The sequence below is a fragment of the Portunus trituberculatus genome, chromosome 37 (genome assembly GCF_017591435.1).
Source record: "Portunus trituberculatus isolate SZX2019 chromosome 37, ASM1759143v1, whole genome shotgun sequence".
In the NCBI taxonomy this organism is placed as follows: Eukaryota; Metazoa; Arthropoda; class Malacostraca; order Decapoda; family Portunidae; genus Portunus; species Portunus trituberculatus.
The window spans coordinates 18639746-18664907 of record NC_059291.1 but is presented as its reverse complement, the minus strand read 5'-3'; the positions used below and the strand labels follow the sequence as shown (position 1 = coordinate 18664907).

The 25162-nt window shown below is 38.9% G+C and overlaps 2 protein-coding genes across 2 annotated transcripts in view; one reads left to right on the top strand and one right to left on the bottom strand.

Moving 5' to 3' along the window:
* LOC123514045 overlaps positions 1 to 25162 on the bottom strand; it is a 193084-nt gene that overhangs the window by 147896 nt on the left and 20026 nt on the right. Inside the window, exons 2-3 of the mRNA XM_045271628.1 lie at positions 10406 to 10477; positions 2652 to 3032 (exon numbers count right to left, since the gene is read on the bottom strand). Of these exons, the coding sequence (XP_045127563.1) occupies positions 2652 to 3032; positions 10406 to 10463 (439 nt within the window). The 5' untranslated portion in view covers positions 10464 to 10477. The remainder of the gene's footprint in view (positions 1 to 2651; positions 3033 to 10405; positions 10478 to 25162) is intronic.
* Positions 19548 to 20015, top strand: LOC123514144. Its single transcript, XM_045271791.1, has one exon. It carries the CDS (start codon positions 19548 to 19550, stop codon positions 20013 to 20015), a length of 468 nt encoding a protein of 155 aa, XP_045127726.1.

The following is a 25162-nucleotide window of genomic DNA, read 5'->3' as shown; positions in this document are numbered from 1 at the left end:
AGCTAAAAATGGCAGAGAATAGAATAAGTAGAATAGCACTGAATGAACTTAGGTACACAGCAATAGAAGCTTTGAGAGGAGATATAGGATGGAACACCTTTAGGGAAAGACTAGTAAAAACCACACTTAGGTACAAGATGTTGGAGAGAATTGATGATGAAAGAATAGCGAGAAAAGTGTATCTGTGGAATGAAAGTGGGAGCAAATGGAGGAACAGGTGCATGAGAATGACAGAGAGGAGTGGATTACAAGTTGTATGTGGGATGAGAATGGCTGGGAGGAATCAAAATGAGTGTGAATGGATCATGAGAAAAGGAGGCAGAGTAGGAACTGAATGGGATGCGAGAAAGTGGGAGAGTGAGAAAGACTAAGAGGTGAAGTGGATGAGACTAAATGAAGAATGACATGGAATGAAAGAGTACTCTGGAATGGTACAAAGAAAAGGAAGCCCTGATGTATGAAAGATGGTATGATGGCAGCCTGGGTGGTGATCTTCTCTTCTGAGCTAGGGCATAGTGTATGGATGTAAGTGCAAGGAACTACAGGTGGTTTGAGTCCCACAGTTGTGTGCCAGATGTGCGACATGAGGGAGGATGAGACAGTGGAGCATGCAGTGCTGAGTGTGAAAAGTATGAGAGAGACAGGCATGAGATGATGCAAGTGATTTTGACTGAAATAGGGAATAATAAGAATGAAAGAGTGAAGAAAGGAAGGGAATGGATAGTGTTGCTGCTGAGACTGTGTAAAGGAATGAGTGAAAGGATGATTGAGGCTGTGAAGAAGTTTCTGGAAAAATGTGGTGAGTGAGGTGTAGGAATAACTAGTGAATAGAATGGTGCTCTTTTTTTGTTCTTTTTTGTGCTGTCTTTTTTTTTTTTCCCTCCCCTCAACAGGAGTTGCCAATCCAAAGGCCTGGTTCCAGAGCAATCCCAAGCCACCTGTAGCATCAAGATCAAGATCAATTTTTTTTTTATTCATGTGGTGTATGAGAAATTGTTCCTTACTGGTATCATTCTATGTGAATTATTGATATGTATGAACTATTATATATCACTACCTTTAAAGAAAGAGCTGTTTGTGGTGCACTATATCTATCATCACTTTGTTTACAGGAGTGAGGATGTCTAGGGTTTGATTTTATAGCCTCTGTCGTCATAGACTGACCAGCAACCACTGCCTCAATACTGAACTTTGACCTCGTAGGATGCAGGCCCATTTCCGGAGAATTTCTTTTTTGGAGAAATGTGCATCTTATGAGCCATCAAATACAGTATGTGCTACTAAGTACACACTTAGGTGATACAATTATATAAATGGAGGTGTTGTTGGACGGTGATTAACCCATAAGAGGTCAACCACGTACATGTACATGGAGTCTTTGCTTATTATCTGTGGTCAATCACGTACAAGTACGTTCGCCCCTTTCTCGCTTTCCATGCATTTGAAATTCTCTCCAGCTTCAATATTTATGTTCTCTGAAGTGTCTAGCATATATCAGCACAGTTTCCCGCCATTATGACATGGGTTAGTCATCCCCCTCCCCCACCCCTCCCTGCTGCCTTGCCTTGGCATGACCAAAAAAAAAGGAGCAATATTTGGTATTACTGTCATGAATGTGATGTAGCTCTATGCATTGAGCCTTGTTTTGAAGAATATCACACCCTGCTGCAATACTAAAAAGCTTAGATACTGAAAGAAAAAATAATAAGCAATATTTTGTGGTAAACTGAGCAAATTATTTTTTACATTATATTTACAGTAGTTACAAATATTTTTTGTATTTTTCATTTTATAAAACATGGGTTAATTTATGAATATGTAACCATTATACACGTATCGTAGGAGAAAAATAACAATAAAACGATTAAAAAAGCCTCATTCAGAAGTTGTATGTCTGGCAACATCACTGAGCGAGGTAAATTTAAAGCTCCAGCTGGACATTTAAAAATGGCAATTTTGAACTTTAACTCTTATTTTTACTTTTCTAAGCCCATTTTGAGTTATATAGAATAAAAAAAAAGTGGAATTTTTGGTGACCTGGACAAGTATTCGGAGGTAAAACAGTGCTGACCTCATGGATTAAAAGGCAAAACTGGCCAAAACTGAGAGCAGAAAATTGTATACATCAACCTCACCACTACTGCAGAGCATGAGCAGTGGCACACTCTGCTGTTTGTTAACTCTATTATACCACTGCTGACTGAGTTGATGGGTACCTTATCAGCCAGTTGCTCGAGACTCAGGAATGGGAAAAATTACTTGTACAGAAGGTGATGATGTTGATCATTTTGCACCATTAATTTTTACTCATACTGTACAGATAATAAAATTTGTTTTGACAAAAGCACTGATTTTTTAAGATAAAAAAAAAAACTTATAATTTATATTGCACATAATATAGGTAATTTAACATCTAAATCAGTATCCAAAAAAATGTGCATAAAATCTCTATACTAATATCTACAGCTACATTTATACATCAGCATTTTTAAGAGATCAAACAGATCTCTAAACAAAAACAAATAAAACTATTTCCATGCATACTACACTAATACTTTCAATAATCTTGAATACTGCTGGTTTCTTCAACTAGACATATTCTTTCTACCAAAAAGTAAGAAGCTACATAGCATTCATCCTGAGTCACCTACCTTGAGATAGTAAAAGTATGGGGCTATTGAGGGTCATATTCAGCTGAGATGCAAGTGGTGAGGTTGGTTCCTCCCCTGAAAGATATTGGGCCCCTTCTATCTTTTGACAATAGTTAATAGAATGACTCCAATATTCATCTTGCTCTTCTTTTATAAATTTTGTACTAAGGTGCAAACTGGTAGTATCAGGCTGCTGTTGTAGTTGCTTCAACTTGTCCACATTTTCTTTGGTCTTTTCTTTTACTTGGGATTCCCTTGTCACACATTCACCATTTGCAATTCCTTCACATTTTTTTGTGAAAGCATTCGATGAGCTATTCTTATCATCTTTAACTTGTTCTTGAAAAAGACACAGCCAGTCTTTTTGGCCAAGCCCAAGATCTGCAAATTAATAATACATCCATTACATAATACATAATAGCCTCTTGCAGAATACAGTACTGTCTCCAGGATTGAAAGTTTCAACTTTACAATTTACTAAGTTTGAGATAGGTACCCAAAATATGTGGTTGGTGTGCACCATAAGAAAGTCATGGTTTTCACTCTAGTAAACAGGATGGAAGGGATCAGTGGCACTGAGGCATCACTACCACAACACTGTATGCTACCACCACTGCCATCTCACCTTTTGCATATGTGAAATGTAATCAGCAAACTCTAGGCTCACCATGGGGTGCATCCAAAAATGCACTCTGAAAGCTTCTGGAAGTTATGGAACACTCCAGAGTGCACTATTGTGGGGTTATGACATCACTAATGGCTTACCAAAGCTCAAAGTCGGGAGAGATGAGATAATTCATGTACCCTCCATGGAGGGGACAATATTAATAAACAAACCTCTCACTATTTCTTCAGAATACAGTAATCATTATTTGCCTTTATTTTAGGATGCATAAACATATTTGCATTGATGTGTGTACAAAAAAAGGACAAAATAAATGAAAATTATGAGAAATTAGGCACTTCTGATTAGATGTGGATGATTTTCAATTTACACCATATATAAGAATAACGATTCAAAGTTTCTGATTTCAAAGTTTGCAACCCACAACATCAACCTATCTATTGCAAATCTGGAGACAATACTGTACTATCAAATCATCAGATCTATATGTTGCATACCCGCAAAATACATTATATTCAAATGCCAGGAAATTAAAATTTAACAAATTGTACTTAGTGATTCCATTTGGCCTGATGAGAGTGTATTATAAAAAGGGTAGCATGATGGTTCAGACATAGATTTCATCCACGAAACCGTTACTAATCTGACTGTTGAGATACATAAAAAAAAAAAATGTAAGAACAAATATTTAGATAAAACCAACACCTATAAAAGAATACCAATTTGATTCTGGAAAAATGAAAGGCAAATGTCATGAACCTCTTATGTTTACTTAAGAGTGATTGATATCCATAATTCAAGAAAGAGATGACTGTACAGACAGTATACATATACTTGGACTTAAAAAAACTTTTGCTAAAACACCTTCCTGACTGGTGTCATTCTATGTGAATCACCAGTAAGAATGACTTATTTTATATTGTCACCTTGAAGAGTCCTTTTGTGGCGTTGTACCAATCATCACTTTGCTTACATGTGCCAAGATCTCTTGGGGTTTGACTTTATAGCCTCTATTCTCAAAGACTGACCATCAATACTAAACCTTGGCCTCATAGGACACATGCCCATTTCCTGACATTCTTATGGAGAAAATATGCATCTTATGATCCATCAAATATGGTATATTAGAATAAAGAGGAGGAGAGAAATTTTGAAATGGTTATAGTGAAGAGATGTGAATAGAAACCAAAATTTTTTTGAGTATATAAATGGAAATATGACAAACAGAAAGACCATCACTAAGTTAATTAAGGGAAATAGAAAAAAAAATATATGAAACAACAGAAGAAATGAGTGAACTTATGAACAAGAGCTTTAAATCAGTATTCAATGAAGGAGATTTCATAAAACCAAACAACCAAGCAACATTGTGGTGCATAAACAGAAAATTATCAAACTAAAAAAATGGATGTAAGGAAGGCAATGGGGCCAGATGGAGTTTCAGGATGGAAAATGAGAGAATGTAGAGAACAATTGGTGAAACCAAACTGGAATGTGATCAACAGCTCTCTAATAGAAGGGAAGGTACCAAGGGAATGGATGAGAGCAAATATAGTCCTCATACACATAGCAGGAAAGAATACTGAGTCTCTAAATTATAGACCAGTGTTACTGACTAGTGTTATGGGAAAGATCTATAAAATTGTAACTAAAGAAATATTGTTAAAATATCCAGGGGAAAATGAAAATGAAATAATAACAAATTTACTAAGATTTTATACAAGAGTAATAGATGAAGTACAAAGGAGTGATGGATTGGTTGACACAGTGTATTTGGATATTAAAAAGACTTTCAATAGAAAACCACATAGAAGACTCCTATGGAAAATAAAACACATTAGAGGAATACAGGGAAATATCTTAAACTGGTTAATGGACTATTCAACAGATAGAGAAATCAGGACAATGATAAGAAATACCCCATCAAGTTGGAGAACATTTATTAGGGGTATACCAAAGTGATCAGTGCTGGCACCAATTATTTTTCAAGTACATATTAACAATATACAAGAGGGTTTGAGTAGCTACGTAAATTTGTTTGCAAACGATGCAAAACATTTGAGAGTAATTAGGAACATCAAGGTTTGTATGGCAATGCTAAAAGATATTGACAAGATCTGGGAATGGAGTCAAAAGTGGACATTAGGACAATGATAAGAAACACCCCATCAAGTTGGAGAACATTTTGCTAGGGGCATACCACACTACCACAGTGATCAGTGCTGGCACCAATTACTTTTAGTAATAGAAGACCTACATGGGAATGGAAAATGGGATAAGTGATAATAATGAAAAAGAGTGAAGAGAAAGACCATGGAGTGATTTTATAAAACACCCTGACTCCAGAAAGACACATAAATGAGCTATTTGCTTCAACATACAAGACACTATTAAATATCAGGGTGGTGTTCAATTACATGGATAAAAGTATGATGAAAAAAATTATAACCACTATAAGACCTAGTCTCGAATATGGAGGAGTGATGTGGTCACCATACAGGCAGAAGGGCATCAGGAAACTAAAAAGAATCCATAGGACTGCTAGAGATAGTGCCAGAAAAAAGAAAAAAAAACCTTTCCTATGAAGAAATACTGAAGGAAATGGATCTACCAACTTTTAAGTATACGCAGGAAAAAGGAAATCTAATAATGATGTATAAGTTAGTAGACAATATGGAAAAGATAGATAAAAAAAGACCTGGTATCACTGACAGAGGATGGACATGGACGAACAAGAGGATACTCCAAGAAGATTGTAAAAAGATAGTGTTTAAGGGACATTAAAAAGTTTACTTTTCCACATAAGATGGTGGACATCTGGAATGGATTGAGTGAAGAGATTGTAGCAGCAGAAAATTTGAACAAATTTAGGTAAAAATGGATAAAAGTAGATATGGAGACAAGAAGAAAGAGGAAAAGGACAAAGTGTTGAAGGAATTTCAAGTGGACATTTAAGAAGTTAAAAAGAATGGAAGTATCTGAACATAAGTAAGACTGAAGGACTGAATAGTGTAAAATTGAATAATACTTGATATTATTATTATTATCATTATTACTATTATTATTATTATTATTATTATTATTATTATTATTATTATAATTATTGTTTTTAATATTAATAGTAGTAGTAGTAGTAGTAGTAGTAGTAGTAGTAGTAGTAGTAGTAGTAGTAGTAGTAGTAGTAGTAGTAGTAGTAGTAGTAGTAGTAGTAGTAGTAGTAGTAGTAGTAGTAAAGGTTCTACAATAAATAAATTCTCAGAGAGAGAGAGAGAGAGAGAGAGAGAGAGAGAGAGAGAGAGAGAGAGAGAGAGAGAGAGAGAGAGAGAGTAGTAGTAGTAGTAGTAGTAGTAGTAGTAGTAGTAGTAGTAGTAGTAGTAGTAGTAGTAGTAATAGTAGTAGCAGTAGCAGTAAGTGGAGGAGGAGGAGGAGGAGGAGACATTCACGCGTAGGTTCAATCCCACCACATACCACTTGGAAGTTATGCCATTTATTGGGTGGTTTAAAGTTACCTACATGTCACCATGATACCAAGGTTCTAGGTGGTTACATCAAAGATGCGCTTGGCTGGTGATATGGTCCCTAATGTGGGTTCCAAAATAAATAAAATTGCCTGCACCACTACATGGCAGAAGCTGAACAGTACCTCCCACATAATATACTCTTCAAGTATGCCTACAGGCACTATAGGCCATAACATAAATAAAAAAAAAGTAGCAGCGGCAACAGCAGCGGCAGCAGCAGAGCCGCTGTGAGAGAGAGAGAGAGAGAGAGAGAGACCATGATCCATCCTCCCTTGAACAAGAGCAACAGGAGGAGTTATTTGTCAAAAGTCACCTACCTAATAGGTAGGAAAGACAATTCCGAGAAGAAGAAGAAGAAGAAGAAGAAGAAGAAGAAGAAGAAGAAGAAGAAGAAGAAGAAGAAGAAGAAGAAGAAGAAGAAGAAGAAGAAGAAGAAGAAGAAGAAGAAGAAGAAGAAGAAGAAGAAGAAGAAGAAGAAGAAGAAGAAGAAGAAGAAGAAGAAGAAGAAGAAGAAGAAGAAGAAGAAGAAGAAGAAGAAGAAGAAGAAGAAGAAGAAGAAGAAGAAGAAGAAGAAGAAGAAGAAGAAGAAGAAGAAGAAGAAGAAGAAGAAGAAGAAGAAGAAGAAGAAGAAGAAGAAGAAGAAGAAGAAGAAGAAGAAGAAGAAGAAGAAGAAGAAGAAGAAGAAGAAGAAGAAGAAGAAGAAGAAGAAGAAGAAGAAGAAGAAGAAGAAGAAGAAGAAGAAGAAGAAGAAGAAGAAGAAGAAGAAGAAGAAGAAGAAGAAGAAGAAGAAGAAGAAGAAGAAGAAGAAGAAGAAGAAGAAGAAGAAGAAGAAGAAGAAGAAGAAGAAGAAGAAGAAGAAGAAGAAGAAGAAGAAGAAGAAGAAGAAGAAGAAGAAGAAGAAGAAGAAGAAGAAGAAGAAGAAGAAGAAGAAGAAGAAGAAGAAGAAGAAGAAGAAGAAGAAGAAGAAGAAGAAGAAGAAGAAGAAGAAGAAGAAGAAGAAGAAGAAGAAGAAGAAGAAGAAGAAGAAGAAGAAGAAGAAGAAGAAGAAGAAGAAGAAGAAGAAGAAGAAGAAGAAGAAGAAGAAGAAGAAGAAGAAGAAGAAGAAGAAGAAGAAGAAGAAGAAGAAGAAGAAGAAGAAGAAGAAGAAGAAGAAGAAGAAGAAGAAGAAGGAAGTCACTATTATATACAGAATCATGTGTGAAAGCTTCATGTCAATCACATGACTACAAAAAGCAAAACAAGGACAAATTTCACACTTCAAAAATTTTGACAAAATTAGTATAAATTCTGATCCTCTTTTGTTTCATATCATTTTAAACTACAACTAAAATGCAATCTTTAGTTTGAATTAGATTTTCTAAAATGTCAATATTAAGTGAGATACAAGAAAGTGGAAAGAAAAAAAAATAGGCAGGTAGTTCAACTCAGACTTTAGTCCCTGGGTTGGTCAGAATCAAACTTATAGGGAAATCCCAGTTATTGGGTTCTGAGTTATTGAGGTTTAACAATAAATTTCTTCAATAAAAAGTGTAAGGGAACGAAAATTCATACTTGGCAAACAAAGCACCCATGTGTGTTATCTGGACTTTTACATTATTCAGACTGGTGCCTACACCATTCAGTCGAGAAAAACAAGGGTCAAGTGTAATTCATTTTAACCATAAGTTTAACCATAAGTTTGCTAAAATTTCACAATAAATATTTTAGATAATTTTGGTTTGTGCTTACTGTAAGTGAAGGCTGGTGATGGATAACATAGAAGAGGGGGGGAGAAAAGTGGGAAGGAGGAGGAGGGATGTTATTAATTTTATCAGAGGATAAGTCACCATCCATGAAAACAACTGGTAACTTGTCTCCTGATGAGAATCTTGTGAACCCACTAGTGGAAGGTTGTGGCTCACTAACATTTGCACTCTCACTAGATTCTTTATTTTCACCACTAATAAACTTCTTTGGTGACATTGTAAATTTTTTAATGAAAACTACAGACAATGCAGGAGAATGTTGTTGTTCTCACAATTGTGGTAAAACACTGGTGGAGAGGGGGAGGGAAAGGCCAGGAACCTTTGTTTACAACCATTTGTGCAGACATTCGAGTATCAGATATTTTCACCACTAATAAGCCTCCTTGGTGCCATTGTAAGTTTCTAAATGAAAAACTACAGACAGAGCAAAGGAGAATGTTGTTATTCTCACAAGTCTGGCGGTGCAACTGGCAGAGAGGGAGGAGGGAGAGGCCAGGAGCCTTTGTTCACAATCGTGTGCAGACATTCAAGTACCAGGTTTTTTTTTTTTAATTGAAGGCCAAAAGACTTCAGAGAAAACTTACCTTAACAGAAAAAAACTTGAAATTATTAAGTGTCATGAGAGAGCTAGGAGCCAACTTCAACACCAGAATCCTGCAGTTGCCCTACTCCACTGTCTCCACCACCATCAAACAAGCAACAAGTGTGAAGAAAGCAGGTGAGACAGCTTCTACATTAATGGTAAAGATGCTAATGAGGAAGAGGGAGCCAATAATGGAGGATGCTGTGGATAATGAGTAGACTCACTGGTGAGTGGCACCTGCTAACTTAACTACACTACCTCTTTAGGTGGTGCAAAATAAGTTTTCTATCTCTCAATACAAGTTAGGCTTAAGTTACTCTCCCCATTAAATTAAATCCTATTAAATCTTAAGTTTTCTTTTTTTTTCATGTCCTGGTTTATAGCGCCTGTAGGTAACTTTAGGAGTACGTATTGGAAGCACTGTTAATCTTACACCCATTACTAGTGCAGGCAAATTTATTTATACTGGTACCACCCAAGTGCATCTTTGGTGTAATCACTTAGAACCTGGGTATCATGGTGACACGTATTTAACTTTAAACCACTCGACAAATGACAAAGTATCAAGGCAATACATGGTCGGATTCGAACCTACGCATGGATGTCTGCCTGATCCCACACTCACCACCTTACTCACTATGCCACCGCCTCCCTAGTCACTTCCTAGTTCACTATTCCATCATTCATTATTCAATCTGCTTGTCGGGAACCAAACTCAATCATAACTACTACTACTACTGCTACTACTACTACTACTACTAATAATAATAATAATAATAATAAAAGTAATAATAATAATAATAATAATAATAATAATAATAATAATAATAATAATAAAAATAATAATAATAGCAATAATAATAATAATAATAATAATAATAATATTAATAATAATAATAATAATAATAATAATAATAATAGCAATAATAATAATAAATAATAATAATAATAATAATAATAATAATAATAATAATAATAATAATAATAATAATAATAATAATAATAATAATAATAATAAGTGAAAATAAAGACATTACAAAATGAAGACAGAATATGATAAATTTATCAAAAGTAAAACTTAGTACAAATAAAATACCAATCGAAATTCATCAAAATATTTTATTAATCCAACAAATTGTGGAGCTATGGGTTCATTAAATTGAAGCACTAGTGTAAGGATAGCAAATGTGAGGAAAATTACTTTGCCTGACATTTCCTTTTATTAACAAAACTTAAATACCATTACAATATTAATACTAATATTAACCTTGATATCTTACCTTTCTTCTTGTGCTGGTGATACCAGGTGTATAAAGCTAATTGGAGACTGGCAGCCATACATTCAATGTGGCCTGAAAAAATGAAATTGTTAATTCATTAGCAAATGTTCAGACCAAGAATAAAAAAACTTGTTCATCAAGAATTTCATTTCATAGGAACAGTATTCCTGAACTTGTGAGGACTAGCTATATCCTAGTACTACAACCTGTGAATCTACCTATCTTCATCTATCTGTATTTGGCCTTGTGTGTCACTTGGCTTTCATTTGAGGTATGAGTTATGTAACTATCTGCACTGGTGGTGGCTGGGGTGGGCCTTCCTCTCACAGGGCTCTCCAGTTGACCAAGCATAATGAATCTCTCATCACTGGTAGTACTAGCAGTGCTCAATGTAAGCTTAAGTGTATGTCATCTGGCCCTAGGTTGGAAGGTGCTGGAGACACCTTGTGTGGTATGTGTATTGTGTCATGTGGTAAGAACTGTGTGGTATGTGATTACTGTCCTAATTGTTTTTGTTTGTCCTCCATGTAGACATTTCTTGATTTATGCATGTATATATTGTATGTATTTTTAAATAACACAAGGGCTAAAAACCTAATCATTTTTTTCAAACAATGAGACGTTTGTTTATGCCACCATATTGTCATCTCAGATGATTACAGCACAAAAGCACTTCACCTCTCAGGCCAGCTAGTGTTGTAGTATGAGAAACGTCATCAGGAAGATCAGCATTTGCAATCTTGCTACCAGTTAGATGCCATTACTATAGCAGTGATGATTGTTTGTTTATTCTAGGCAAGAGGTACACAAAAGAATTTTATGAAGACAGTAGTGTAGTGATAAGGGGACACATTTCTCAGAGGGCAGCACAAGAAAGGCTACTGAGAACAGTGATGTTCAGACAATCATTTTAGACCTTGCAAAACTCAAGGTGCACAAAATATTGATTTAAAGTTCATGTATGTACAGTATAATATATGTATATATAATAAACAAGTGTATTATACCTAATCTCACATTTTTATTACTTTCAGAGGAGGCATTTTCAGGTTTTGCTCCATGAAAATACATCTCTCACTACACCACTGTATAGAAAGTACATGCTGCAGGGACCAAAGGGTGTCACCCCAGTGGTTCTCTAACATGCATACCCTTCCAGGAATAGATAATTCTATTTTACATGGATTCCTATGGGTAAAATGTTTTTGGTTCACAAATATATATACAGATAACTTGAATTACGCATGTTTGATTTACGCGTTTTTGTTATAACGCGACCAAAAAAATATTATAATTAATCTAATTTGCGTGATCAGTTTGCTTATACGTGATTTGGTCCAACCGCATTTTCAAACGCAATTTCAAACTGCGGGCCAAAGAGTTACGCAGCTGGCTGATAGGTGGGAGCTGCCGGGCTGGATTCAAGAAGCAGATTGTTGTCTATGTTGGTACAGACAACCTCCATAGCAACCTCCTGCTCACATACCAACCTTCATAAAATACCATCCACAAAGATTCGTTGCTGTTGGCGGGTGGAGGTTGGTAGCCCGCCTAAAAGTGCTCACTGGATGCCAGGAGCTGGATCCAAGAAACTTTATTAACGTCAGAGCAACTTCCTGCTGCGAAATGGCATCCATGAACGCTTGGAGGGACGGTAACAAGGTTGTTATCAGGTTGCTCTCAGGCTGCTGGGAACACCACCTCTCGAGGTGGTGTTACTGTCTTATATATGCATTTATGTTCATAAAACAACATTTCTATTAGCTTTTTACAAACCTTGCCCCCAAGATAGGATTGTTTTGTAATGCATAAAATGAAATCTTACATGGAATACCAATAAATAAAGCAAAGATGAGATCAGCCACAGACGAGGCAAAGACTCTATCAGATGATGTCCCTTCCAAGGCTAAGAGACAGTAGGGATTTCAGCCCTTACTCATCTTCCACTAGGTGGGCAGACGAGGATAAGACGTCGTCGTCTGCATTGTTGGAAGCAGATATGGAGGGGCCAGTTGTAGTAGGGTCACCACATTAAGTTCATCATTTGAGAGATGCTCAGCATGGCTTTCCAAAAGATCTTGAACATCATCATCATCAACTTCATCGAAGCCAGCCCTATGGCACAGATTTACTACGTCATTTCTGATCGCACCGATGTCATCTTCAGTGAAGCCTGGGAAGTCATGTGCACATTCTGGCCATACTTTATTCCACGCAAAGTTCATGGTAGACGTCTTCACTTCGTCCCAAGATGACTTGATGTTATCTAAGGTGTGCTTGATGTTATACGACTTCAACCATTCTCTGATAATGGGCTTGCCAGGCCCTTTATCAGTTGCTGCATGGTTCGCCACTGGTAGTAGGCTTTAAGTGTTTGCCATGATTATTATGAATATATTTGGGCTTACAATAGACCCTTAAATACTCCATTTATTCATCTAATTAATAATGCATGTAAGTAATATGTAACGCAGTTTAAAAAAAAAAAAAAGGGGGCGGCCAGGGGAAGAGATAATAGGCTCCAAGGGTGGTCAAGTTAAAGTCAGTACTGTGAGTGGTGGGGAGGTGTGGCGTGGATGACGTCATCACCTCTGCTCCCGCGCTGAGCCTCTTGGATGACATGAGCGGATACCATATCTGTGAATTTTTCTTACCGTATATCGAATCGAGGGTAGTAGTTTCCAAATACCGTAACTGTGAATTTACCAGATAAAGAATTACCGTATAACAAGGACTTACTGTATATATATATACAGTAATACTCCGCTTAACGAACAGGATAAGGGGTGTCAAAGCTGTTCGTCGAGCAAAAATTCGTTAAGCGGACTTAATTTTCCCATAGGAAATAATGGAAATGGGGGGGGATGCATTCTGGGCTGGTCCCCAACATACCACATGGGTTAAAAAAAACTATATATACGTTTGGCAGCATATTGGGCCACCGGTTTACCACTACTTTTATGATGACATATGAGTCATTAGAAGTTAAAAGAGCTACTTACAAATTCTCTCACATTCTCGCATTTGTGTTCACAAAACAACATTTCTATTAGCTTTTCACAAACCTTGTCCCCAAGAAAGGATTGTTTTGTAATGCATAAAGTGAAATCTTACATGGAATACCAGAAAATAAAGCAAAGATGAAATGAGATGAGCCAAAGACAAAGCGGGAGACTCGCAGCGACTCGGCCGCTTCTTCTTCTTGTGACCATTTTAGCCTGCGTGTTGTCTTTCCCCATGATATTTGTTTCCTCTCCTCTATTGCCTGCTATAATGGATATCATATCTTAGTATTCATATACGCTCATGCCATGAGAATAACCTCGACTCCATGGCACTGAGTGACAGTGAATTATTAATGAAATACTGCAGTATTTCATTACTAATTCACTATCACTCAGTGCCACGGAGTCAAGCTTATCCTCGTGGCATGAGCGTATATGAATACTCATATATGATATCCATTATAGCAGGCAAGAGAGGAGTGAAAACATAAAGATCATGATGAAAGTAACACGCAAGCAAAAGGGTCACAAGAAGAAGAAGCGGCCGAGTGGCCGCAAGTCTCCCGCTTCGTCTGTGGCTCATCTCATCTCTGTTTTAGTTTTTGGTATTCCATGTAAGATTTCACTTTATGCATTACAAAACAATCCTTTCTTGGGGCAAGGTTTGTAAAAAGCTGATAGAAATGTTGTTTCGTGAACATAAATGCATACATAAGACAGTAACACCACCTCCAGAGGTGGTGTTCCCAGCAACCTCTGAGCAACTTGAAAGCAACCTTGTCACCGTCCCTCCAAGCGTTCATGGATGCCATTTCACTGCAAGAGGTTGCTCTGACATTGTTAACCCTTAACTTCCGGCGGTCGTATATAAACGTTTGCGTCAGAACGTCCGAAGTGACGGGATTCGTCCCAGTAATCAAGATTTTTCCGGCGTAATTTTAAGTCTCTCGCGCTCTCTTGAGGCGGATGGTGAGTAGAAGTATCTGGCATCTTTTACCACACAAGTGTTTCCACAAGAGCTCCTAATTTTAGAGGTAACTGAACTGTTTTCCGTTTATGGGCGACACTTGGCAACTCCGTGACGCTGGGTAGAAAGGTCAGTGATAACAGCGAAGGATCGGGTCAGATTGTAAATCACCATGGAGCAAGGCAGAACCCTTTACTTAGCAGTGGTTCTGAGCTAGAAGAAAGTGACAGTGAATATATAGAAGAAGAAACTGGGGAAAGTGAAGAGACTAGTAGTGAGGACACGGATGTAGAGCATCATTCACCTGCTTTCTCAGGAGAACAGACAGAGAGACAGAGACTCTTACACAGTATAAGTGACAGTGAAGGCAATAATGATGAAGAACAGACTCCAGATAATGTGTCAAGGACACAGAGTGTTTCTAGGAGACGAGGCATGCGCGTGCTCCTCGCGTTCTGGGGAGACGATCAAGGGGGCGTGGCAGAGGTGGCGCGAGACCCCGACCTGTCTTTCAATGGAGGGAATTCAATGATGATTTTTTCCCAGTTATGCCTGATTTATCTGTGTCTCCTGGCATAACAGCTGAATTCCCTCCTGTGCAACACAATTGTGACTATTTCATGGCGTTTCTCAGTGATGCTTTCTTGGACCATATAGTGAGTGAGAGCAACACTTTTCATGATGAAGAAACAGCAGATGATGATGATGTGCCCCATAGCTCTCACGAGAAAGAGTGGAAAAACATCACAAGAAATGAACTCCTGACGTTCATAGCCGTCACGCTTCTTATGAGTCATTCGAGAAAAGCTTTGAGGTAACTCATCTGAGTCACACACGCGGGCCTACACACATCAACACTTGTCAGAGAGAGAGAGAGAGAGAGAGAGAGAGAGAGAGAGAGAGAGAGAGAGAGAGAGAGAGACACACAATGCTTACACACACACACACACACACACACACACACACACACACACACACACACACACACACACACACACACACACACGTGTCTCAGAAATCAGTGATATATGACACACACACACACACACACACACACACACACACACACACACACACACACACACACACACACACACACGTGTCTCAGAAATCAGTGATAATATGTCCTTCCTTCCTCTCTCTCTCTCTCTCTCTCTCTCTCTCTCTCTCTCTCTCTCTCTCTCTCTCTCTCACACACACAGAGAGAGAGAGAGAGAGAGAGAGAGAGAGAGAGAGAGAGAGAGAGAGAGAGAGAGAGAGAGAGAGAGAGAGAGAGAGAGAGAGAGAGAGAGAGAGAGAGAGAGAGAGAGAGAGAGAGAGAGAGAGAGCGTCGCTCTCCGGCTGTTTCCTCTTGACTGGTCACACCGTGCCCGGAGGAGGAAACTTTGATAAGGCAATAACTAAACTCTCAGACGTCATATCGAGCTGGAAAGTACATCATTGTATTCAGAATAACACAGAGAAAATAATTATCAGTATTCAAACTGTGTTCTGACAATTTTTAGGTGTACCATTTTTCCCCGTCATTAGACAGGAAAAAATATTTTAATCCCCGGAAGTTAAGGGTTAAAGAATCTTGGATCCAGCTCCAGGAGCGCTAGAGACAGAGGCGGGGAGCCAGCCAATCACAGCAAAACTACCGCGTTCAGTCCCTCACCCAGCAAATTCAAACCCAGAAAATTTGCTAAAATGGATGTGGTTGTACGTTATACGGATTTTTGGTCTAACTTTATATAGTACGTTAAACCAGAAATTTGTTAAACGAACGTTAGTTAAGCGGAGTATTACTGTGTGTGTGTTATATATATATATATATATATATATATATATATATATATATATATATATATATATATATATATATATATATATATATATATATATATATATATATATATATATATATATATATATATATATATATATATATATATATATATATATATATATATATATATATATATATATATATATATATATATATATATATATATATATATATATATATATATATATATATATATATATATATATATATAAGGTCCCGAGTTACGTCAGAGTTACGTTCCTGAAACATGACGTAAGTCGATTTTGTACGTAACTCGAGTTTTGTACTTTCAAAGCATATTATCGAGTTTTCAACCAATAATTTTTATGGTTATTCAGGTAAGTAAAGGTTATATTGTTATATTGGTATATTATTTACAACTATGTAGGAATATATTGATTAGGGCCGAACGCAAGGACTGCAGGTTGCCGAGAGGCGGCCTGAGGCCGCCAAGAGGGTGGGCAGGTCGAATGTTGTGACGCCCAGGGCAGACAGCTGGGAGCTTTGTGGAGTGCGGTAGGAGTAGAAGCGTTATATAAGTAAAAGGTTATATTGTTATATTATTTACAAGTATGTATGAATATGAAACACAAGCTTGTTTTTGTTGTTGATTAGGGCCGCGAACGCAAAGGACTGCATGTTGCCAGAGGGGTAGACGCCTGAGGCTGCCAGGAGGGTGGGCAGGTCGAATGTTGTGACGCCCAGGGCGGACAGCTGGGAGCGTAGTGCAGTGTGGTGGGAGTAGAAGCGTGGGCAGCAGGGCAAGAAATGCAATAGGAAAGGGCAATAGGGATCAGCAGACAAGTGCAGACAGTGCAAGTGAGCTGCGAGTGTCGTGTGGCCCAGGCGAAGGCTCCGGAGTTGTTATTGTTGTGATAGGTGCGTGAGCCCTCAAGGTCGTCAACGTCCCCATTGTCATGGTAACGGGCTTCCCATTTTCTTCTTCACTCCCTTACACACAGCTGCTGCCTCCCTTCTCATGTCTTTTAATTATGTCCACTTTTACTTGTAGCGTAATGGTTTTCCTTTTCTTAGCATCACTGCTATCACTCAGGAGTTTTCTTTTTGGTGCCATTGAGCAAGATACTAAGATAGTCAGCAAACGCAGATGTAGAAACACTCTTGCCAGGGGCGACAGTGTGGTGGAACTGAGATACGTAGCGTTATTGTATTCAAGCATGAGGTGGGCGGTGTGGTGGATAACCACTAGTGACGCCTGGCGGCCAAAAATAACAATAAACCCCGGGCTTTACGATTTATAAATTTTCAATTTTTTAAATCTTAAATTGCCTTATAGTGGACTGACGTAAGTGCGAGTTTGACGTAACTCGAGACTGATGTAACCGGGACCTTACTGTATATATATATATATATATATATATATATATATATATATATATATATATATATATATATATATATATATATATATATATATATATATATATATATATATATATATATATATATATATATATATATATATATATATACACACAGTAAGTCCTCCTTATACGGTATATATGCATTCCTGAAAACCTTACCCTTAATCAAAATTACCATATACCGAACCCATTATAACATGTTATAATGAGAAATGCGTTCCAGCACGTCAAAAGTCACCCCTACAGACATGAAAATGCTACATAAACAAAGTTCCGCCCCCCCACAAAAAAAAATGTAAAGTACTGCGCAAAAGAAATAAACAATGTTTTTATTTACTTTTCACTCTCCATGTATTCTTTCAGATGATGTCCCTCATGAGGCTAAGGGACAGTAGGAATTTCAGCCCTTACTCATCTTCCGCTGAGTGGGCAGACAAAGATACGACGTCATCGTCTGCACTGTCGGAAGTAGATGTGGAAGGGTCAGCTGTAGCAGGGTCATGGACATGGAGGACTGTTTGGTCTTTCTTGTTTTTTGCATCATAGATTTCTTGATAAATCTTGACACTTTTCTCTACGTCATGAGCCACTTTGCTGCTACTGGCAGGATTTGGGTCATGTTCCTTCAGGGTTTCCAGAGCTTTTTTTTCGATACCACCAAGACATTCTCTAAGAGTTTTGATGTCCAAGTCATGCACAGGTTCTTCTTCCTCGTCTCGTCTCTTTTTTTGCTTCCTGTGATGCCTTGTCTAGCTCTATAAGCTCATCATTTGAGAGAGCTTCAGCATGGCTTTCAAAAAGATCTTGAACATCATCAACAACTTCATCGAAGCCAGCCCTATGGCACAGATTTACTATGTCATTTCTGATCACACCGATGTCATCTTCAGGGAAACCTGGGAAGTCATGCACACATTCTGGCCATAGTTTATTCCATGCAAAGTTCATGGTAGATGTCTTCACTTCGTCCCAAGATGACTTGATGTTATCTAAGGCGTGCTTGATGTTATACGACTTCCACCATTATCTGATAGTGGGCTTGGCAGACCCATCTGTGCCCTTTATCAGTTGTTGCATGTTTTGTCGCTGGTAGTATGCTTTAAATGTTTGCCATGATTATTATGTATATATTTGTGCTTACAATAGGCCCTTTAATATTCCATTTATTCATCTAATTAGTAATGCATGTAAGTAAGACATAATGCAGTTAAAAAAAAAAAGGGGAGGGAGGGGAAGAAATAACAGGCTCCAAGGGTGGTCAAGTTAAAGTCAATACTGTGAGTGGCAAGAAGATATGGCGTGGATGATGTCATCACCCCTGCTCCCCCGCGCTGAGCCTCTCAGATGACATGAGCGGATTCCGTATCTGATAATTTTTCTTACCATATATCGAATCGAGGGTCGTAATTTCCCAATACCGTAACTGCGAATTTACCGGATAGAGAACTAGCATATAACGAGGATTACTATATATATATATATATATATATATATATATATATATATATATATATATATATATATATATATATATGTAGATATAAATATGTGTATATATATATATATATATATATATATATATATATATATATATATATATATATATATATATATAAATATATATATGTGGCGGACGAGCCACTTGATCTCGAACCGTCATCATCGAGCTAGGGGCGTGATGTGGGCCGACCAATCAACACCACACAGAGCTGAGCGGGTGGTGTGACGCGGCGTGACGTGGATCAACCAATCAACGCCAAACAGAGCTGAGCAGGTGGGGTGCAGCGGACGACGAGGCAGACATCACCTCGCAGTCGACTCGACTACACGCATTTTGTATACTGATTGTTGACTGGCAAGAAATAAACTGTTGTGAAGCAAACCGAGTGTTTGTACAACACGTTACCACTACATTGGTGACCCCGACGATCCAGAACGGCATCTTTTGGATTTCATCATGCCTGGAGACGACAAGCTGGAGCAACAGAATGCAGTTTCACTCAAATTGCCGACCTTCTGGACAGCACAGCCCCAAGTCTGGTTTGAACAAGCAGAAGCCCAGTTTCACATCCGCCAGATAACTGCCGACACCACCAAGTACTACTACGTGGTCAGTGCTCTGGACCAAGACACAGCCGGGCGCATCATAGACTACCTTCGCCAGCCACCAGCCACGGACAAGTATGAGGGAATCAAGACTCTTCTCAACGAAACTTTCGGACTCAGTCGCCGTGTCAGGGCCTCCAAACTCCTGCACATGGACGGCCTAGGTGACCGAAAACCCTCCGTCCTCATGAACGAGATGCTTGCCCTGATGGATGGACACAAGCCCTGCCTCCTTTTCGAGCAAATCTTCCTCGAGCAGTTGCCTGAGGACATCCGTTTACTCCTTGCTGATGCTGACTTCACCGACCCCCGCCCGTAGCCTGGCAGCTCGTGCAGATGTACTGTGGCAGGCCAAGCAGCAGGACGGAGCCTCCATCAGCCAGGTAGACACTCTACCCCGGCGGGTTAAACGAGTGGTCCCAGGAGCGGCAGTGACATCGGACTCCAACAACAACAAGTGGTGCTACTACCATCAAAGGTGGGGCTCTAAGGCCCGCCAATGCCGACCACCCTGCACGCATCCGGGAAACGAGCCACTTGATCTCGAACCGTCATCATCGAGCAAGTGGCGTGATGTGGGCCGACCAATCGACGCCACACAGAGCTGAACGGGTGGCGTGACGCGGCGTGACGTGGATCAACCAATCAACGCCAAACAGAGCTGAGCAGGTGGGGTGCAGCGGACGACGAGGCAGACATCACCTCGCAGTCGACTCGACCACACGCATTTTGTATACTGATTATTGACTGGCAAGAAATAAACTGTTGTGAAGCAAACCGAGTGTTTGTACAACACGTTACCACTACATATATATATATATATATATATATACTGTAGACATAAATATATATATATATATATATATATATATATATATATATATATATATATATATATATATATTATATACAGTAAGGTCCCGAGTTACGTCAGAGTTACGTTCCTGAAACATGACATAAGTCGATTTTGTACGTAACTCGAGTTTTTGTACTTACAAAGCATATCATCGAGTTTTCAACCAATAATTTTTTATGGTTATTCAGGTAAGTAAAAGGTTATATTGTTATATTGGTATATTATTTACAACTATGTAGGAATATATTGATTAGGGCAGCGAACGCAAAGGACTGCAGGTTGCTAAGAGGGGCGGCCTGAGGCCGCCAGGAGGGTGGGCAGGTCGAATGTTGTGACACCCAGGGTGGACAGCTGGGAGCTTTGTGGAGTGCAGTAGGAGTAGAAGCGTTATATAAGTAAAAGGTTATATTGTTATATTATTTACAAGTATGTAGGAATATGAAACACAAGCTTGTTTTTGTTGTTGATTAGGGCCGCGAACGCGAAGGACTGCATGTTGCCAGAGGGGTGGACGCCTGAGGCCGCCAGGAGGGTGGGCAGGTCGAATGTTGTGACGCCCAGGGCGGAGAGCTGGGAGCGTAGTGCAGTGCGGTGGGAGTAGAAGCGTGGGCAGCGGGGCAGGAAATGCAATAGGAAAGGGCAATAGGGATCAGCAGACAAGCGCAGACGGTGCAAGTCAGCTACGAGTGTCGTGTGGCCCAGGCAAAGGCTCCGGAGTTGTTATTGTTGTGATAGGTGCGTGAGCCCTCAAGGTCATCAACCTCCCTGTTGTCATGGTAACGGGCTTCCCATTTTCTTTTTCACTCCCTTACACACAGCTGCTGCCTCCCTTCTCATGTCTTTTAATTATGTCCACTTTTTCTTGTAGCGTAATGGTTTTCCTTTTCTTAGCATCAGTGCTATCACTCAGGAGTTTTTTTTTTTGGTGCCATTGAGCAAGATACTAAGATAGTCAGCAAACGCAGATGTAGGAACACTCTTGCCAGGGGCGACGGTGTGGTGGAACTGAGGTACATAGAGTGTTATTGTATTCAAGCATGAGGTGGGCGGTGTGGTGGATAACCACTAGTGACGCCTGTCGCCAACAATAACAATAAACCCGCTTTACGATTTATAAATTTTCAATTTTTTAAATCTTAAATTGCCTTATAGTGGACTGACGTAAGTGCGAGTTTGACGTAACTCGAGACCTTACTGTATATATATGTATATATATATATATATATATATATATATATATATATATATATATATATATATATATATATATATATATATACAGTGGTACTGACATACAAATTTAATTCGTTCCGTGACAATTGTTGTACAGTAATACTCCGCTTAACGAACAGGAGAGGGAGTGTCAAAGCTGTTCGTAGAGTGAAAATTCGTTAAGCGGACGTAATTTTCCCATAGGAAATAATGGAAATAGGGGGAATGCGTTTTGGGCTGGTCGCTAACATACCACATGGGTTAAAAAAATAAATTATATATACGTTTGGCAGCATATTGGGCCACTGTTGTACCACTACTTTTATGATGTCATATGAGTCATTGGAAGTTAAAAGAGCTACGTACAAATTCCCTCACATTCTCGCATTTATGCTCACAAAATAACATTTCTATTAGCTTTTTACAAACCTTGTCCCTAAGAAAGGATTGTTTTGTAATGCATAAAGTGAAATCTTACATGGAATACCAAAAATAAAGCAGAGATGAGATGAGCCACAGGCAGGCGGAGACCGCGCCACCAGCCGCTTCTTTCTTCTTGTGACCCTTTTAGCCTGCGTGTTGTCTTTTCCCATGATATTTGTTTCCACTCCTCTATTGCCTGCTATAATGGATATCATATCTTAGTATTCATATACGCTCATGCCATGAGGATAACCTAGACTCTGTGGCACTGAGTGATAGTGAATTATTAATGAAATACCGCTGTATTTCATTAGTAATTCACTATCACTCAGTGCCACGGAGTCAAGGTTATCCTCGTGGCATGAACGTATATGAATACTAAGATATGATATCCATTATAGCAGGCAATAGAGGAGTGAAAACATGAACATCATCATGAAAGTAACACGCAAGCAAAAGGGTCACAAAAAGAAGAAGCGGCCGAGTGGCTGCAAGTCTCCCACTTCATCTGTGGCTCATCTCATCTCTGCCTTATTTTTTGGTATTCCATGTAAGATTTCACTTGATGCATTACAAAACAATCCTTTCTTGGGGGCAAGGTTTGTAAAAAGCTAATAGAAATGTTGTTTTGTGAACATAAATGCATAAATAAGAGTAATACCACCTCCAGAGGTGGTGTTCCCAGCAACCTCAGAGCAACCTGATAGCAACCTTGTCTCCGTCCCTCCAAGCGTTCATGGATGCCATTTCGCTGCAAGAGGTTGCTCTGACGTTGTTAAAGAATCTTGGATCAAGCTCCAGGAGCGCTAGAGACAGAGGCAGGGAGCCAGCCAATCACAGCGAAGCTGCCGCGTTCGATCCCTCACTCGGCAAATTCAAACCCAGAAAATTTGCTAAAACGGATGTGGTTGTACGTTATGCAGACTTTTTGGTCTAACTTTATATAGCACGTTAAACCGGAAATTCATAAGAACTTAAGAAAGGAGGAAGCTGCAAGAGGCCGCTAGGCCTGTACGAGACAATCCCAGTGTGCTTAATCTACCTAGTTCCATCTATCTTCCCCATCCATGAATTTATCTAACCTTCTTTTAAAGCTCCCTATTGACTCAGCTCTGTCTACGTGCCCACTGAGACTGTTCCACTCATCAACCACTCTGTTTGAAAACCAGTTCCTTCCCATTTCCTTCCTAAACCTGAATTTTTCAAGTTTAAACCCATTATTTCTGGTTCTGTCCCCACTACTGATCCTAAGAACTACATTCATGTCCCCTTTGTTAAAACCCTTATACCACTTAAATACTTCTATCAGGTCTCCTCTTAACCTGTCTCTCTAAGGAATGCAGACTAAATTTTTTCAGTCTCTCTTCATAGGGCATATCCCCTCATTCCCTGTATCCTTTTAATCATCCTCCTGTGCACTTACTCCAATTGAGCTATGTCCTTCCTGTAATGTGCGGACCAGAATTGTACCACATAGTCAAGATGTGGCCTGATCAGCGCCAAGTATAATTTTAGTATTACTTCAGGACTCCTGCTTTTAACACTTCTAAAGATGAAACCCAATACTCTATTCGCCTTATTTCTGGCCTCAATACATTGCTTCCTTGCACTGAGATCAGAGCTAACTATGACTCCTAAATCTTTCTCATACTTGGAACTTCCTAGTGTCATGTTATCTATTGTGTACCTATTGTTTGGATTATCTCTACCCATGCTCAGCACCCTGCACTTGTTAATATTGAACTGCACTTGCCATCTATCTGTCCATTCCTTCATCCTATCCAAGTCAGCCTGTAAATCCTTGGCATCCGAATCGGACCTAATTGATCTACCTATCTTTGTGTCGTCCACAAATTTACTGATATCACTATTAATTCCATTATCCAAGTCGTTGATATATATTAGAAATAATAATGGCCCTAAAACTGAGCCCTGTGGCACCCCACTAACTACTTCTCCCCACTCAGAACTCGAACCATTAATTACTACCCTTTGTCGCCTGCCGTCTAACCACTCTTTAATCCAGCCTAATATTCTACCCTCTATACCGTGTGCTTTAACCTCTGGTGAGGTACTTTGTCAAAGCCTTTACTGAAATCTAAGTATAGAATGTCATAACTATCACCTTTATCTGCCACCTCATAAACCTTGCTATAAAAGCTCAACAAGTTGGTAAGACATGACTTCCCCTTCGTAAATCCATGTTATGTGTGATAATCAAGCCATGTTTGTCTAGGTGTTCCCTAATGTTTTTTGCTATTATTGATTCCATTTGTTTACCCACAATTGAAGTTAAGCTGACAGGCCTGTAATTAGACGTTTGGGTTTTATCCCCCTTCTTAAATATGGGAACCACATTAGCTTCTCTCCACATTATCGGTACCTCACCAGACTCCAGTGACATCCTAAACAGTGCCACTAACGGCTCGCTTACAACGTCCCTGCATTCCTTTAGAACCCTTGGATAAACTTCATCAGGTCCTGGTGACTTGAATTTCTTTAGTTTATCTTTCTTTCTTGATTCTTTCTTGGGGTGTTTGTTCAAGGCTCTGCTCCACTGCAAGGCAACGCTCAGCAGAGCCTCCCTCAAAAGCAACTAGCATCTATAATTGTCTTTGATTTCCATGCCGTTAAAATCATAAACTTCCTTGAACAAATGTCTTCAATTTCTTTTTGAAGATATCGATCCTGGCACAACCTTTAATATCACTCGGCAGTTTATTGTAAATCCTTGGTGCACATCTTGCAAATGCTCAGCATCCCATGTCAAGGTTATATCTTGGCTCATGTAGTCTGTATGGGTCTGCATCATGTCTCAGCTCCATCGTAGTGTCATGGTGGAATGTTTCCAGTAAGTTCCTCAAGTACTCAGGTTTTCCAGACTGTAATGCCTGATGAGTCATAACACTAATCTTGTACTCAATTCGTGCTTTAATTGGCAGCCAATGCAGATCTATCAATATAGGTGTTATCCT